This window comes from Hippopotamus amphibius, chromosome 7, assembly GCF_030028045.1.
Source record: "Hippopotamus amphibius kiboko isolate mHipAmp2 chromosome 7, mHipAmp2.hap2, whole genome shotgun sequence".
Lineage (NCBI taxonomy): Eukaryota > Metazoa > Chordata > Mammalia > Artiodactyla > Hippopotamidae > Hippopotamus > Hippopotamus amphibius.
The window spans coordinates 142,710,862-142,729,533 of NC_080192.1; the positions used below are offsets into that span (position 1 = coordinate 142,710,862).

At 49.8% G+C, this 18,672-nt stretch overlaps 1 protein-coding gene across 2 annotated transcripts in view; it reads right to left on the reverse strand.

Moving 5' to 3' along the window:
- Positions 1–18,672, reverse strand: part of ASAP2 (ArfGAP with SH3 domain, ankyrin repeat and PH domain 2) — a 167,956-nt gene that overhangs the window by 74,725 nt on the left and 74,559 nt on the right. For both annotated transcript variants that reach the window (XM_057742112.1, XM_057742113.1), the window contains exon 3: positions 13,718–13,863. In XM_057742112.1, the coding sequence (XP_057598095.1) occupies positions 13,718–13,863 (146 nt within the window). The remainder of the gene's footprint in view (positions 1–13,717; positions 13,864–18,672) is intronic.

Consider the following 18,672-nt stretch of genomic DNA (forward strand, 5'->3'; position numbering starts at 1 on the left):
TAATACCTGCACCAACCACTCCTCCTGCCAAATACATGGTCCATTAATGACTGTCATTTCAGAAATGCCTTTTTGGGTAACTTCTTTCCGACGCTTACACAGTTCAACACACCTGTCACGCACCCGACAGAGGCACAATGTCATCAGCTGTGACTTGCTAGGATGAGCCTTGACAGTTAAGCTTTAAATACTGAAAAGCTGAGCGTAAGGTGAGGTCCCGTGGGGACGGGAAGGGATGGAGACAAGGCCGTGCGGGTGACTCACCCCTGATGCGAGCACACCTGGGTCACGATGAGCTGTGGGGGGCCATCCCCACACACGTCCACGTTCACGAGGACGCCCGGCCGGCTCGGCACCCGTGCCCTCCTCGGGCCCCTATCCCCTCACCCCCACCCTCACTCACGTCACTCTCCTCCTCCCTCGCCCACAAGCTCCCTCTTGCCTTCTCACTGCCCTGCCTCTCGCCCCTTGTCTGGACTGAGGCACCAGGTCCCCTGCCCCCAGTCACTGTCTCCCCATCTCTGCCTGCTCCAAAACAGTTGTCAGATTTCTCGGGAGTCAGGTCCCTGATAAAGACCAAACCTCCTCCTGCGTACGGACCCTGACAGTCCAGCCTCACGTGCCACGTTTTGTCTCTGCATCTGGCCAAACAGAAGTCTTTGCCGTTCTCTGCTCCTGGAGTCTAAGCTTGAGCTCCATTTGCTCCATCCCGAGCCGAGCGCCTTCCCCGTGTTCCCGCTGCTCACAGCCTTCCCACCCACCAGAAATCACCCAGGTGCTACCTTTTCCATTAACACCCCAACCTCTCAGCAGGAAGTAACCCCTCCTTCCCCCGGTCCTCCAGTATTTTCTTTTTTTAAAAATTCCTTAAGGGACTTGACAGGTTCTACCCTGCATCTGTCTTATCAAGCTCACACCTCAAATCCTAAGGGGCGGCTTCCGGTTTTTCTATCCTCCATAGCACTCAGCACAGAGCGTGGCCCACAGCAGACACTGAGAAATACTGCCTGAATGAATCAAGTTACCTAAGTATTTTTCTGAGCATCTAATACATAAGAGACAGAATCTAGAGATACAATAACAGCTCTAAACATCGTATAACGTGTGAATTCATTAATTCATTCATCATGTATTTACTACCTATTTTATAGACAGCAGTAAGCTGGCTACAAATATAAACGAACCATGATGCTTGTCATCTCAGAGGCAGAATAAATATATACACACCAACACTTACACACACTTAAGTAAAAAGTCTATGGCACACCACATGCAGCACATTTCACTCTGTACAGACACCAGTGGCTCCTGGGTAAGGAGACAATGACTAAGGCTTTGAGCAGTCAGGTGGGCTTACTCGGGCTTGGAAAGAAGGTGACTCTCCCAGTTCCTGAGCCTCAAGGCTCTGCCCCTTCATCCACTTGATCACAGAGCTGTGGCTGGAGTCACAGCGCAGGTGCATTCAGTCCTGAACGCTGCCCAGGGAGAAGGCAAGGCAGCGCCATCCTGGACAAGGCACGTGCAAGACAGCGGGCAACAGAAACAGCCCAGGTCGGGGTGGGCAGGGGGCGGGCAGAGCTGCTCAGGGTTGGAGGCTGGGCCAAAGGCACCAGAACAACACAGATACACAGTAGGTTGGAGGGGAAAACAATAAGGTGCTTGCAGATTAAAAAATCATATTTCTAGGAAGAACTCTAGTATGTTTTGTGAGAGGTGTATGCGTGAATGAGTGAGAAAAACAAGGTTCTCTATAACAGGGGAGAAGAACAGCACCCAGAATTTGGTTTACACATCTGTTTTAAGACTATTTATTATTTAATTCAAATAAGAACTCAGGTAGTGACAACAGGCATTAGGTAAGAAGAGGTAACTAAGCTTTGGCTTCTGGAATTAAACATTCACATGAAGAAGAGTGAAAATCAAAGGACATCCAAACGCTGACCATATCTTGCTTTCACCCTGGACACTGGGGACAGGGTGAGCACGACATTCACCAGCCTCACAACTGTGATGACTGCACAAAGGTGGCACCCGGGCCCTCAGGGAGCGGCAGGGGATGAAGCCAGCGGGCAGGAGGGCTTAGGAGACAAAGGGGCATGAGACAGAACCCCAGTCCTCACGAACTCACTGTTCAATAAGGAAGATAAAGCACATTTAAGTAAGTAAAGTGCCATGCAGAAACTCTACAAGCCATAAATAAAACACCACGGAAGTTCTCAGAAGAGAAAATTACTTCCAGTGTGGACACCAGGGAAATCTTTGCTGATGGGGGTACAGGAGACAGACCTTCAATGACAGGGAGAATTTCGTCCTGCAAGATGGCGTGGGGGGTGTCTAGGCACAGAAGCAGTGGAGAAGCGGGACCACGGCAGCCAGGTGAGCGGCGGGGGCAGTGGAAGATAAGAGCTAAAAAGAGCAGTGGGAAGAGAATCCCACCAAGGGGATTCTGGCCTCTATTCCATCCACTTCTCTTTCTGGGGTTACTCAAATGATCTAAAATAAGAAACTATTACTTCTCTAATCAGGAAATAATTACCTAAATTACTGCAAAAGAGACAGAAAGTAGATCAGTGGTTGCCTGGGGCTGGGGTGGGAATGGGGATTAACTATGAGGGGACAGAAGGGACCTTACTGGGGGGAAGAAAATGTCCCCAAACTGATTTAAGGTGATGGCTGCATCACTTGGTAAAGCTACTAGAAATCTCTGACTTGAGTAATTGAAATGGGTGAATTTTAAGATATATAAAATATACCTCTTAAAGCTTTTTTTTTTTTAAAGAAATTATTACCAATATACACAGAATCCCCATCAATGGGTTTACTAACAAAGCGCCCCCACTCCTGCACCAGCCTCTGCCTGCCCTCTGCAACTACCTGCTCTTCTACGGAACCCGCACAGCTCAGAAGCATTCTGACACAGGGTGAGCGTCCAGGAAATGACTGGCCCTCATCTCTACCTGGGCCCTGAATCGTGCAACGGAGCCCAGATGTCCTGTCTCGGCAAGAGCGCCCTGCAGCAGGAAGGATGGGCTCTGGGTCTCCCTCTGACTGCCTGTACTGGGGCCACCCAGCAGCCTCAGGCCCACAGCTGAATGAAGCGTCTCTGTTCTGGCCATGAGAGATGAAAACCACAGCCTAGAGGTCACAGTACATGCCTTGTGTCAGCAGCTCCAGCCTCGATTTACGAGCAATACACTGCTATAACCGACGGGGAGAATTAAATTACTCCTGGGTAACCCCAACTAGAGTATTTCCCTACGCACCAAGCAAGCACTGGGCTTTCTCTTACACTCTGACTTACTTTTAACGAGTATATGAAGAAAAATAGCTTTTTGAAACACCAAGCACGAGCTAAATACAAACTATTACTCTTAATCGCTGCTGTAAGTATGGACCTAACACCAATAGCACAGAGGCAGTCCTTCCCGTTCTGTCTCCCCTTTTCCTGGGTTCATTTCATACGTCCGACAAGATGACCTGACAAGTAGTCAAGTGTGTGTAATCTCAGGAGCAGGAGAATGAGTCAGTCGTGGGGAGGCAGGCAGACAGCGCCATCAGAGACCAAGAGCAGCTTCAGCAATGTCACAGCTGATTAGCAAACAAAGACAGACAAGGAGATGGGTGAGGGGGAAGAACACAGCCAGACAATACCCAAGTTTCCACATGGTTCTTCCTGGGTTTTTTTGGTTGGTTTTTTTTTTTTTGTCTTAAAATTCCTTGACTCGCGCTTTGCCGCTTCCATACTCTCTAAAATCCTTCCCCTCTTGCCCCACTCCCCGCCCTCAGGGGCAAGGTCTCGGCAGCTCCTTTAGCTCTGTCACTGGTTACCAGCAGCTGCCTGTCCAGCCCAAGCTCTACCCCAGCCCCAGCCTACCAGCACTGCCTTCTCCCTGACTCAGGCAGTGAGTACACCACCTCTGCCCTGGGTGTCTGCCCAGAAGTCTGAACCTAAACAGGATTTTTGTATCATAGTGCTCTATTTTTAAGGAGCAGCAAACAGAAGAGAGACTCAAACCAGAAAAGTCGCTGGGCAGAATCTTCCTAGCTCCAGGCTTGTGACTCTCGAAAAGAATAGGCCTTCCCAGGGCTCTCCTCAAAAACCCTTAATAGTGTCCAACTCTCTTTGGGGATAATGAGCTTTACCTAAAAGACCATATATAAAACATGGCCAAGAGCCTTACCTGAAATGTCTCTGTGTCATGTAAGTGTATTTTAATATGTCTAACTTAAAAGAAACCAGAGACAGAAAAGACAACAATGGGATCCACAGAGTTTTTTCTTTTGAACTTGGGCAAATGCTGCTCAGTCACAGAGGTAAAGAGGTAAAATCAATAGCTCAAAGCAGGGCAAACACCTGTTCGCATGGCCACAGGCCCCGGCAGCATCTCCGTGTTAGAGGGTGGAGAGTTGCAGAAAGACCTCACACATCCTTGCTGCAATTAAGGGCATTCTTAGCAGAGGCTTCAGTATTAGCCAAGGACATGTACCTGGGAAACAGCCAGCACCTACTGGCAGCTTCAAGGCTTCACCAGGAGCTGGAGCCTAAGACCCACGAGTGTGTGTGTGGGTGGTGTTGCTGGGGGTGTTACAGTAGCAGGTAAGGCTGTACATCTGTGCAGTCCAGGTGACAGATACTAGCTATATATGCTCATTCAAAAGTAAATGTGTTAAAATGAAATCAAGTTAAAAACTGAATTCCTCAGTTGCACTAGCATACTGCAAGCGCTTGAGAGTCACATGTGGCAAGTGGCTTCTCATATTGGATACAGCAGATACAGACCATTTCCATCAATGCAAAAATTTCTGGTGACAGCAATGCTTTAGACGAGTAACCTGAACAAAATTTTAAGCAGCTTTGAGGTGTAACTTAAAATTTTAAGCAGCTCTGAGGTACAATAACCTTGCCCACATTTAAAGTGTACCATCTGATAAGTCACAGCACATACATGCACCCACAAAACCATCGCCCAAACCCACACAGTGAACGTACCCATCACCCCCAAAAGCTTCTTTGTGCCCTTCTGCAGTTGCCACCCCCCCGCTGCTCACACCCCAACCTCAGGTCCCCACAGAATGACCTGCGTTCCTAGGACTCTCTGCACGTGGAGGCGCACAGCACGCACTGAGGTCACACTCACTCGGAGACCCAGCCACGCTGCTGCGTCAGCGGCCCATGCCCATTTCCCACCCCCTGGCTTATCCAGACACCTGCTGACAGCGTTCTGATTATCTTTCCAGTTTGGGGGCTGCTACCAATCTCATAAATAAGGCTGCTCTGGTTACTCGTGGGTGGGACCCTCCGCTGGTGACCAGGCAGGCCTCTTCAGAAGGTGACGTGGAGCAGAGTAGGAAGGAAGCAACGCGGGCGAGCCCGAGAGTGCCTGGGGGAAGAGTGCTCCCGGCCAGAGAACTCCTAACACAAAGGCCCTGGGCAGGCGCATGCCTGGCAGGGTCAGAGTACAGTTTTCTATGCTCTTTCCACACACTGCCTATCTGAAAGAATGAACATCCAGACCGAGGATCTTCTGCAGAAGCACAAGGCCCTGGGTACAGTGACCAGAGTAAATCACTAAACGGCACAGGGCCACTTAATCACATGTCAGGCTTACAACCTCTCTGAGAAGTCCGTGCTATCCCTATTTTACAGAAAAGGAAAGAGAGGGAGGGTTGAGCCATCCACTTTGCCCCCAAATCCCACAACTAAGCAGCAGCTGAGCTGAGGATAAGGCCAGAGCTCTTCCTGTCATGTCACCCCCGCGATGCCGTCTACATCAGGATTCCCTTGTATTCCCGGTCCACAGAGCAGCTCACCAGAGACGTACGGGGAACCTTTACAAAGGAAAACCATCTAGGTCACTTTCGTTTTTGGTGACTTCTCCCCAGGGTACCACCAAAGGTCTATCCTGTGCGTGTGTGTACACACACACACACACACACACACACACACACACACACGCTCGCTCGCTCGCTCGCTCTCTCACACGGGGCCCTCGTGAACACACGCTCCCAGGCCTGGCCCTCTGGCAGCACAGCCACTCTGATGGTTTGCTTAATTAGAAGGGAGATGGGGGAGCCCACGTGGATCTTAAGTGTTTAACACAAACTGAAAGATCAAAACCAGGCAGCTGCCAAAAACACTGGCAGCTTTCACACCATGAGAAAGGGGAAACGGCTGACCTTAACACTGCATCTCTGGCAGTCATGCTGCTTTGATCTCTCAGGTTCTAAGTGGAGAGAAAATAGTGACCCTCTTCCACTGGAGAATGGATGATGCAACCACACACTGCAGCCTACCTACAACTACGTGGAAAACCCGCACACGGCCAACTCTGAGAGGCAGAGGGGCCAGCACAGAGGAGCCCAGGGTTCATCAATCCACAGCTTCTTCTAAAATCCATATGACGTTAAAACGCTGAGTTAAGCCACCTACCAAAAACGGAAGCATCTTTTCAAATTTATTACCTCCGAGAATTTGAGGTGGGATACTTGTGGCCTCAGCGAGGCCCTGGTGCCCCGGCCTCAATCTCCCCAAGGGAGGAGTGGGAAGCGGGTCACTGGGCTGTCCCCTAGGGCAGCCAGTTCCCACCCACCCAGCTCAGCATCACTGGGAACCGATTAGAAACGTGACCAGGTCAGGATCTCTGGGAAACGGCGCCCAACGGGGGGCGTTCTAGCAACCCTCCAGGTGCTGCTGCTGAGCAAAGCTTGAGAACCAGGACTCAGGAGGTGTGGGCGGGGCCTGTGCCTTTTAACAAGTTCCAGGTGCAATGCTTCTCAGGCTTTAATGGGCTGACTCCTGCCCTGGGGAAATGGAGATTCTGGTTCTGCAGGCCTGGGGGACTAGGGCCTGGGAGTCTGCATTTCTAAGAAGCCCGAGGTGACTCCACCTGGGTGCAAGGCTAGGACTCTCTGAGGGCAAGACTAGGATCCTAGGGGTGCAAATGAAACAAACCGTGTCCAAGCACTCTGTAAACCAGAATCTGGAATATATAGGTATTGATGTAGTTTGTCAAGTTTTCGATTTTAAGGAATGACTAATAAACAGTGGAAATTCCCAAAGGGAAATGCACACAAAGAGGCTGGATCTGGAATTTATCTCCAGGTCCCAGAGAGGCAGGGGCTTGAGTCTTGACTGAGCCCAAGACCAACAGGAGGACACCCAGGACACCCCGCCCCCCCAGCTCACAGCCCCCTCTCTTCTGGGCCATCACCCTCCTCCAGCCCCCAGCCCCTTCCCCTGGGGCCTAGAAGTAGGCTCTGGTCTCTCCCATCACAGAAACCTTCCCTTTCTCACCTTCTCCTTCCATTATCAGCCTCCCCTGGAGCAGCGACCACCTGCCGTCTCTCCTCCTGCTACTGCAGCCTGTCTCCTGCATGCACAGCAGAGTCACTGTGCCCTCCCGGGCACCGGGGCCGACAGTCACTTATCAGTCACTGTCTTCCTGCTCCTCCGCCTCCGCTCACATCCTCTACTCCAGCCTGTCCACACAGTACCCCTCAGGTCTGGCAAAAAATTCTTAATTTTAAGTTTGAGGTCCCCTACATCATGGCAGTTGTCCTTTTAATAGCCACGGAGAGAATACACGATGACAGGAGAAAACAAACACAAACCCTTCTCTGAGCTCATGAATGCTTTCAAAGGATTATCTTATAGCAGCATGTCCTCCACGCATGTGGCAAGTCATTAAAGGTCAGTGCAAGGAATGAGTTCATGAACTCTGCAAAGGGCTTGGATGCAGATGGACCCTGTGACAGCCCACAGGATCCCCACTGCACCCCCACCCAGGACCCAAGCACCCAAGCCCGTGAGAGGCACTGCCCCACCTTCCAGGGCCGCACACTCGGGGGGCTCCATGGCATCTGTACAGGGGCCTTCCCGGCACACACAGCATCCTAATAAAAGTGGCCCCGATGGAAGCAACGAGCGCCTACTGCCCTACAGCCCGGCGCCCCCAGCAGGCCATCGATCCCTATTCTCAGCTGAGCTCTCCTCCTGGGCCCAAGGCCTTGTTTCCACCCTGTCCTCTCCCCTATGGCTTTTCCCACCTTCTCTGGGGTTACAAAGAGGTAGCACTGCCTTTCCAAAAAAAAAAAAAAAAAACAGAAAGAAAAGAAATAGTGTCAAACTACAATTTACACATAGCAGTGGCTGTGCTACAACCAAACACAAGGCTCTGACAGTAGCCTTACTGCTTCTGTTGCTTTGGTCAAACTAAGGACATGCTTTCATTTTGGTCAGAGATCTGTGAGCGGAGGAAGCAGCTTGCAGTGTTGAAGCCTTGTGAGTCTTAAAGAACTTCCAGCTGTGTATTAGGCCAGATTAAACAATCGGTGGCAGAGGTTTCTAGGTGTCCAAAGTAACTGTTAGTAGGTCCATCCAGGAACTCTGTTCCCCTAGATAAGCCCCAGCCATCAAGCCCTCCTCACTCACAGCTTACAGACTCCTACTCTGCGTACAAGCCTGGTCATCGTGTTGAAAATGGAAAGCTGACGGCCTGGCACCAGTGTAGGGACAGATATTCCTACACAGCAGGTACCAGGCTCCAGTGGTTTCTCGAGATTTCAGCACAGCTCCTTATAATTTATGCCCCAAACAACAGTAAGCCTTCCTCCCCAAAAGATAACATATGACCAGTGCCCATGTTGAATAAGAAAGAATGTAAGATATTTTAAAACAGAAATAGACTCACAAACATAGAAAACAAACTTACAGTTACCAGAGGGGATAGTGGCAGGGATGGGGGGTGATAAATTAGGAGTTTGGGATTAACAAACACACATTGCTATGTATAAAATAAACAAAAAGGACCCACTGTATAGCACAGGGAACTATATTCAATGTCTTATAATAACCTACAGTGGAAAAGAATCTGAAAAAGAATACATATATGTATAATTGAATCACTTTGCTATAACTGAAGCTAACACAGCATTGCAAATTAACTATCTCAATTTAAAAATGCTTTTAAAAAAAGAATGTAAGACATTTTAAAATATAGGACATTTTCAATAGAAGAAGTGAAAAAAGAAGAAAGTGTATGGGAGCACTGAGGGTGAGGACCTCTGCTAGAGCGAGCTCTAGGCTAAGCAACGCGATGAGCTTTATTACCGTGGAGAATCAGCTCCTGTCGACTGGAAAGGGCGCACCGCTGCCCTACTGCCAACCAGCAGGTGGACGCGCCTCCCCGCCAGGCCCTGAACACGTCACGAGGACAAAGCCAAAGCCACACTCTCCCCAACAACCTTACTACCTCTTCACTCTTTGGCTATAATGTCTTCTAACTCCAATCACTTGTGGTTAAAAAAAAAAAAAACAACCCAAACATGACTTCTGTGCACGTTGGTTAGTGGGACTTTCAGGTTTCTCTTTCCAGATGAGTGAAGTGAATTGCTTCAGCCCCAGGGCCGCTCTCAGCTCTCACCCCGGAACTCCGTCCCGGGCTCAGCATCCGCCGGCCCCTGCCCTCACCTGGAGCAGGGTCTATGGACCAAGACTACATAACTCATGAGCGATTCTCTGATACCAGAGACAGAGACTATTTATCTGTAACTGACCTTTCAGGAATCTGTCCTGTCACGCAGCCGTTCATTAAAAGCCCACTTCTTAACACAGAAGTGGCCCTGGAAAATCTTTCCAGGATTCTCACATCCATCTGGTAAGAGGAAAAGAACCTGGGAGACTGGGCTGACTTGAAAACCACCTGATCTCACACACGTTCCATTTCTGGAGCTGCCTCATTCTTCCCTTTTTCCTGCACTGCTGCAGAGGAATTCACAGACTCTCTGAAGGTGAGAATCTCACCCACTAGTAACAAAAATCTCACTTTATATTAAGCTGGTCTTTCTTTGGAGACGTTTCAACTGCTTTATAAACATTCTTTCATGCTGAAGAGCAGATAGGTGGTAATTATTATTCTTTCTGGACAAGAGGTAGAATTGAGAGTCTTGGCCACACAGAACTGAAATGTTTTTTGAACGCCTGAGGGAAAGCAAAAGCAAGGCTTTAAAAATAAGAGATAGGACAGATGTGACCAAAAATAGGAGTAAGAATGGTATACAAAGTACCAAAAAAGGAGAATTCTCCTATAATCAGCTCACTCTCAGTGACAGTTTCTTAGAAGCGGCCACTTGGCGTCCCCAAGGCTGCAGACCTTCAACACCAGCCCCGGCCTGAAAACCCAGCCTGGTGAACATGAATTTGGGCACAAATAAGATATTTGCTGGGAAACAGGATCAGAACCCCTTACTCCATAAAGTAAAAGCCGAAATTACTGTCATGCATGTGGACTTCGAGCTACTGTTGTCTGGGCTTTAATGAGTTACCTGATAACGACACTGAAATGTGACCCATGTGCTGGGTTGTAATTTACAAACGGCCTTCCCCTTGTCCCTGTCACCCTGATGCTGGCCGGTGAGGCGGGGATGGTTTTCTCACCCTGTTTTAAGATGAGAAAACGGAGGGGTCTGGTGCTTGTGCCTGTAGCAGTGCAGCCCTTGGGCATCGCTCTTTACGCTACACTTTTCCCTGCACTGCCTTCCCGCCCATTCTGCCCCTTTTCCCCGCAGGGAGTTGACAAGGGGCCTTAAATCCTTTAAATACCAAAGTGGAACGAGCATGGGATTGGAGTTTTAAGACCCAGATGGGACCCCTCACCTGTCCCTCGCCAGCTGTGGGCCCCGTGCTGCTTCGCCTGTGCGTGCCCCACGTAGGAAGGTAACGCGAGGGATCTCCAGCAGCTGACGGGAGACTAAGTGCACGAGGAAGAACCAGCACACAGAGCCAACAGCACAGGGGGTGCCCAGGAAGCGACGGCCGTGGGTAAGTCACTCCCCGCAGGAAGGGGGAGGGTAGCGAGGCCTGGTGGGGATTTCTGATGTGACCAAAGTGGCAGAGCCATGGGGCAGCGGCCAATGTGACAACATACCTGTGACAATCTCCAGGCCCTGCTCTGCTTTTAGTTTTGCAGAAAATCAAGAAATGAAGGGACTGCTTTTGTCTGTGCAGCCACTCACGTTAAAACTGAGGACAAGCTGCTCTGTGTAGGACTCCACCACGTGGAGTGACAAGGGGCTCTTCTATGCCTGGAGGCACACGTCCAGAAGCTGGCAAGGACTCAGAGCCGTCCCACGAGAGGCGAGCTCTTTAAACCACTGGGCCCTCAGTTACCTAATCTACAAAGTGGGGACAACACTGACCCGCCTTATGGGCTTGTTATGAGGGTGAAATAAGCTAAGATGTTAAAAGCAACGGGCTGTGCTCCTTACAAAACCAGGCGTGGCATCATCATCTCCATCTTACAGCTGAGAAAACCCGAGTGGCAATCAGCTGAATGAAGGTGCAAGAGCTGGCTGCCTGGGGTGGGGCGCCCCCAGCTCCTGCCTCCCTCTCCTCTGCTCCAGGCTGCCCGCTCAGTCGCTGTGCTAGGGCTTCCCTCTGCCATCCCCTGGGGACCCCTTTCACTGCTTTCCTTCTGGTTGGATCCTGTTTTCCTGACTCACACATCTTCCTTTCTCTTGACTTCCCTCTTTCACGCTGCTAAAGCACAACCTTTAGGAGTTTCACAGAAATGACGCTTGGGAGCACAACTCTGTAAGTCTTGGGAGTCTGAAGCATCTCTAATTCTACCCATCTCTAACGAGTCCCATTCCAGGTTAGAATTATATTCCTCGAGGTTTAGTGGCAATGCTCCAGGCCTTCAAGTTTCCACGGTTACTGCTGAGATGGCCGACGCCACCGTGATGCTTAACCCTCTGTGTGCTTTCTGCAAGCGGTTAAGATCTTCTGCAATTTCATGGGGGCGGGGTGCCTTGGGGAAGGCCCTTTTCCCTACAGCCTGGGCTCTCCCATCTGGAGGTGACAGTCCTCATTCTCAGGAACCATCCTTTGTTCTGGTGCGTTCACGGCCTCCTCCTCTGTTTGCTATTCTCTCTTTCTGAAACGCCCGTCAGTTGGATACTGGACCTTGAGGATTAATCCCTGACTCGTCTTTCATCTATTTCCCACTTTTTTGTCTTTCTTGGTCCTTTTGATCTATTTTCTGAGAGATTTCTTTTACTCTAACCCTTCTCACAGGATTTCCAATTTTATATTTTCTTACATTAATTGTCTCTCCCCCTTTTTAATGACAAGCTGCATCCCACTCCTGATTTCTCTGAGGAATTAAATATAGTTTGTTTAAAGTTTTCTTCTGCTCTTTGCATTGTCTCTGTTTCCCCCAAGTTCCTTCTTCTGTTTATTTTGGTCTCCATTCTGGAGGCCGTTCATTCATATTTAAGAGGAGGCAGAAGCAGCTGGCTGGCGAGTGAGGAAGGGGCTTATCCACCGAGGGGCTGGGAGACGAGGTGCAGGCTGATTTCACACTCGAGGACCCCCCCACACGTCAGCATCTCTAGTTCCTCCCCGGGACCATCTCTAGTTCCTCCCCAGGACCGTGCAGCTTCCCCAGTTTAAAGCTCCACTGTGACTCAGTGGTGAGGCCCTAACAAGCCGTGTGCCAGTGTCTGGAGAGTGGGCTAGAAACGGGTCTGGGCTCACTGTTTGCTCTGCGTGCTGGCAGTCTGTTTGGGGCAGTAATAAAGAGGCAATGAACTTGACTTGACACAAGCTCCAAGAGATTCCAAATTAACCCAAGTAAAAAACTTAAGCACAGCAACAGCTTTTTATATTTACCATTTCCAACTGAAATACTCTAGAAGTGAAGACAGGGAGAGAGACCGAGAGCCTTAATGATCCGGTTCTTTCCCCTCCTCCTCATTAACTCACACATTGTGTTCCCTTGTTTCCGCCCTTCTAAGGCCAGACTTACAGACCTACCATCATCACCACTTCAAGAATGATGAGCTATTTTTTCACTTGTTATGAGCTTGCTAACAGGAGAAATGAAAAAGACGCTGTTGTTTGCGACCTACACAGAGAGCATTATTGAGTTCTTGACCTGGTCTGGTTGTCTATGACCTCTGGGAGAAGCTGGGAGAGAAAAACAGGAAAGAGATGCCGGGACCATCCCAGCGTACATTCCCCTGGTGGAAGAAACCACCCGGCAGGGTCACAAACCACCCCCTCCAGGCTGCCTGCTTCTTCAGAATTCTGCTCCCACAATGAGGATAAGGATGGCACAGGGCTGCGAAGCCCAAGAAAGAGTCCATTCACCCACGTTACCAGGCACCTACCGCAGGCAAGATGCACTCAGTCCATATTTCCACTCGCTTAACAAAGTAAGACTTTTCTTAGGCTCTGCATTTGGGAGCATAAAAGCCCTTTAAATATTCACGGTAATTTCTGTGCTTTGATTATAGGTTACCTTGCTGTGTAAGATGGGTCTGAAACATATTTATTAAATATTGTAAGTTTAAATACCTACTATAATTACTAGAAACAGACTATCCTACACAGTTTAGAAACTACTGAAAACTGAAGTCAGAGGCCCTTCAGAAGATGAATGCATTTTTCCACTTTGTGCCTCGGCTGTGCACCTTTAAAACGACGACTCACACTTTAAAAGTCTTGTTAGAGTAAAAATCACAATTCAGAAATTTATTCCAAAGTGACCTAATGTGTATAGAAAATATAATTCCTTTAGGTACTACAGGAGCTATGAAATGTATCCCTCATTTATCAGACAAGCCTTAATTACTGTCTAAGGACCTACCTTCCCAACTAGAGTAACGGCGGCACCTCCCACACTGCCGGTCCGCTGCACACAACTGTGACACTTACCAGGTTTTTGAAAAGCGCTGTCAACTCCTTTGTAAACACGGAGAACTTCAGGAATGCGCTCCCTAAGTCCGGGTCATCTCTGCACACGCAGTTGCCCCCGAACTTCTCCAGAGCCTGGGTGTACTGCTCTTCGTTCTCCACGTGGGCTGCAACAGCAACGGGAGAGGGGCTGGTAAGGCATTGGTCGCTCCAGCCCCGCCCCCGTCAGCTTCTTACTTGTGAATAAAATCGAACACATTAACAGCCTGAAAATCTGAGAAAAGCCAAGTCACACTGGGAACAGAAATAACACTGCCGTCCTGACCACCCATCATGCCAGCAATAGATCCCAAAGAACAAGCTCAATGACCAGGAGGGAGAGAGCCTTGCATGGGTCCCACAGTCTCCAGCTCGTGGGATGAGACCCCAAAGGGACCCCCACGCGTGCCTGTCTCCTAGGACTCCTCCGTGGCCCTCACGCTGGCAGGAGTCACAGCCAACAGACCCTCTCCTGGAACCCAGCAGCTGGCATGATGCTGGCCCAGCCGCACACCCCAGCTTCTCCTTTCAACACAGGAAGAGCCGTGGTCCTCGGAGTATGGGCCAGGGCGCCTCTGCCTGTGACACGTCCTCTGCCCAGGGGTCCTGCCCTCCACTGGGAAGCCTTCCCCACCTCTGCCCCACATCCTTGGCACTTTCCTGGCCTTGCACTCAGCTTGGTACATTCCAACTGTCTGGTAAGCGTGGCACCCAACACACGGGAAGCGCTTCAGGGTAGGGACTGAGTTTTATTCATCTCTGTGCATCACACATGACGACACATGTGTTGTTTCAATGGAAAAAGCAAAACCTGGTCATCCATCTAAAGACATTTTACCGTTATTAGGCTTCAAAGCACCACCTTAAAGAGTGAAACACATGCATTCTGGGTCTCCAGCTCTGTGGTTCCCATCAGAAACAACAAAGCCATACACAGATCTCTGTCAAACAGCAGAAGCTGGAGTCTCGTCTCTGAGTCAGAAGCGGGTGGGAAGGGGACACAGGTGATTCTGTTTAGCCAATGCGGGTGGACAGGATGCCCTCACTTCCGGGCCGAGCATTTTTAAATGACTCCAGCCGGTCTATAATAAAACAACTTCCTGGCGTGGACACCGGATTTCTGTTCTTACATCACTCCAATCAGACATGTAACACGACGACGCTACAGGCACAACGGTGGGTGCAGGTAGGCGTGCGTGTCAAGCTGCATGTGAACTCCACTGGGCAGGGTCACACACCCCTGTCAGGCTGCCCATGTCTTCAGAATTCTGCTCCCACAGTGAGGACGGCACAGGGCTGCCAGGCAGCCACAGAAAGCCTCAGTGCTGCAGCTGCTTCCCCAAAGAACAGATCCTGAGAAGTCCCCTGCAGTCCTCCAAACCTCCTCAGGGAAACACAACCACTGTCAGCAGTGCCGCTGCCTGGGCCCGACCACAGGGCACACAGGGCCCACGTGCTTGCGGAAGGCAGCCCTCAGGCTGGGCCAGATCCCAGGACCACGGACAGTGTCCCCCTGCTCCCATTACCAAGCAGGCACTTTGCCCTCGACTTCCAGAGGCATCTGGGTGCCTTACGGGTCCCCCGTGGATCTGACACACAAGAGAACGTTAATTTCATGTCTCCTTCTTTCTATTATTATTACCTTTTAACATTCCAGAAAAGAGCCTGAGAGTTCTGGATACATTAAGTGTATTTCTGAAACTATACTCAGCAAACAACTTGAGGCAGACACAGACACACACACAGACACACACACACACACACACACAGACACACACACAGCGTAACAAACAGGTGGCAGAGCAGGCAGAGCCCTCAGAAGGTCTGGGCTCCAGGCGTATGCCTCCCAGTAACGTGGAAAACCTTGTAACACATGCACTTACTCTCTCTGGGGCTACTGTCTCAGCCACGTGCAGGACAAAGACCGGCCGTGAGACACTCACAAGGTTACAAAGAATGTGGGCGAGGATAGCAGCTCAACCACACCCAGCACATGCCCACCAGCACCGGCGACAGTTAACAGCAGCACAGATGTTGACTACATTGAGCACAGACGACTTCCATGTGTTTTCTAGACTTCACAACCACCTCTATACAACACTCATTATTTCTCACAATGCTGAAAGGGCACTGGGACTCAGGGAGATCAAATAACCTGTCCTAGGAAACAGTGGCAGAGCTAGGGTGCAAACCCAAGTCTGTCTGATCCCAAAGCCTGTGTATCTCCCACTCTGCTACAGTGACCTGTGTTTCATTCTAAAAATAGCTTATCTGGCCAAAACAAGAGTACCCAAGTTTCAGATTTTTAAAATTCCATCTCAGAGGCGGGTCAGTTACACCTGTTTTGCTCTGCTTATAATTCTAGAACGTGTGGTCAACAGTGAAGGGCAGTTCCTTTCCAACCACATGCTACTTTGTAACTATTTCAAAATTGGTGGTCAAGGTACAGGCAACTCCATGTGGTTTCAGGAGGGCGGGGCAGCCGCAAGCGACATCTGGTGCTGATGTCACTCCTGTGGGACAGAGAAACAGGAATGCAGAGGCTACAGTCGCCTCCGGGGCCACGTGCTGCCTTCGAAATGCACCAGGACCCTCATAGCTGCTTTAGGTGAGCACCCAGAGGGAAGTGGGAGGAAAACAGCTTTAGTAGAGGCTGTTAGGTGGCCTATAAGCCTTTCATTCAGCTGAACCCAGTAACACTCTAAGAGGTCAGCAGCAGCATCCTTACTATCTGTTGAGAAAAGCACGGTTCAGAGGGGTTATATGATTTGCCCAAGATCATACAGCTGAAAGGATGTGGGGAGAGGTCAAATCCATCCTCTGTTCACACAGGCTGCCCTGTGACAACCTGGAGAGAGGGACCTGCCTTCTCTCCATGGGTAGTCGACCCACCTGGCCCAGAGGAGAAACACCCAGCAAGGCTTCCGGTTCCAGTTCCGGCACCAGGAAGGACGGAGGCACTTCCTTTCATCCCTCCTTCTGGGCCTTTCAACTGACCACCTGGTATAGGTCACATTTTATATAAAAATTCTTTCCTTTTTAAATCTTCAAAACAATGTGTTGATCCCAATGGTGATCAATCACTGTCAATCAATTGGATCAATGTGATCAATCAATGACTAATCTTTGTGGACCATCACTGTCACCCATCATCTCATGTATTTATATTTAAAGCACTCTGATCCACTGCGATCACTAGTTTCTGATGCTCAAACCGTCCCAGCTTAGGTCACGCTGATCTAGTCGGGGTTTTGAAGACAAACTTTTCTTGCAAACAAATCTGAAGCTCCTTGATAACCCCACAGCCCCGTGTCTCCCTGTAACAGCTCGCCTGGTGCCCACCGTCAGGACGGTAAACCATCCGTAAGTACATATTATCCGACTGGCCGACTGCGCCACATCACCCGAAGTTTGAGATGTTCCTACTAGAGAAATTCGCTGAGTTGTCTTTGTTTTTCTTTTGCCAAAACTAAATTTAAAATAGGAACCTAAAATAAATGGCTTGGGAATAAAGTTTCTGGAAAGAATCCAAACCGGGTCTCTCATCTTTTATTTACAGAACTGTGAAAGCTGTTCCTCTAAAAAGAGCTCCCTCTCCCACCTCCTCCTTATTCAACTGTATCTTTAACTCTGGTCGTTATTAATGAACCAGACCCAAGAATCTCTGAAATGGGAGGGACTTGGGAAAATGAGAATCTGAATTGCTGAGATCACAGGAGACGAGACCCCATTTCTTCTCGGTTCTAGTCCAGCAGCCCTCCCATCTCCCACACCTCAATACACAAAGGTCAGACCTTCCACCAAGGCATTCGAAGGGATGAAATAAGAGACTGTCACAGAGAAACCTCTTGCGGAGCCAGCCGCATGTGCACACACTGCATTTAGAGGTAAGGGTCGGGCCTTGTCATGTGCCTTTTAGTTTACTTAATTATGTGGTTTTAAAAATTGATGCCAAGGGCTTCCTAGGTGGCGCAGTGGTTAAGAATCCGCCTGATAATGCAGAGGTCACGGGTTTGATCCCAGCTCCAGGAAGATCCCACATGCCACGGAGCAACTAAGCCCGTGTGCCAAAAATAAAAAAAAATTTAAAAAAAAAAAAAAATTGATGCCAAGAAAAAGGCCCAGTGTATGTGGTTCAAGCAAAATTGTTGGATCCAAAAGGAAAAAAGGCAGCCTTTTTATTCCTGCTCAACAGGCCACAGCATGGCAGGGAAGCCAGCCACCTGCCCGGCGCTGCTGAAAGACAAGAAGGGTCCCACAGCCAACTCACCTCAACCACCTTCACGTCTACCTGAACATCTGCTCCTCACTGCCAGCCCTGCAGCGGGCTGTGACAGTGTGCTGGCTGCACACAGACGAGTGTGGCCAACGTCTAGGGACAGACACACCAACCCACGCGTGATGGCCTGTGATGTGCTGGGGCTAAGGATTCGGAGACGCCATGAAGGGGACCTCTGAGCTGGGGCTCCAAGGTCAGGTAGGAATTTCCAGACAGAGACAAGCAGGAACAGGAAGGTACCCACCCCCAGGGGAACAGCAAGGAGTCCCATGTGTGCAGAGGCTGTGAATGCTTTCTCAGTCTTCATGCCTGCACCCGGCTCCCGACGCAACGCCATCGCAGGGCAGCTCCAGCCTCACTGTACTACCCACCCGGGGCCACTGCTGGGTCTTTACAGTCTGAAGGATCCTGAAAAGAAACCTGGTCCAGAAACCTCTCTTTACAGACAAGGACGCCAAAGCTCAGAGAGGGCAATGACTTGCTCAAGTTCACACAGCTACTTTGCAGCAGTTTGAGAACTAGAACTCAGTTTTCCAGGCGCCCAGTCCTTGCAAGTTCTCCCAGCCACACGAGGAAGCATCTCCTCATCTGCTCATCACATAGTCACTATTCCAGAGCTAGGCTAAACAAACGTGCTACAATCCTCCAGCCAAGCACA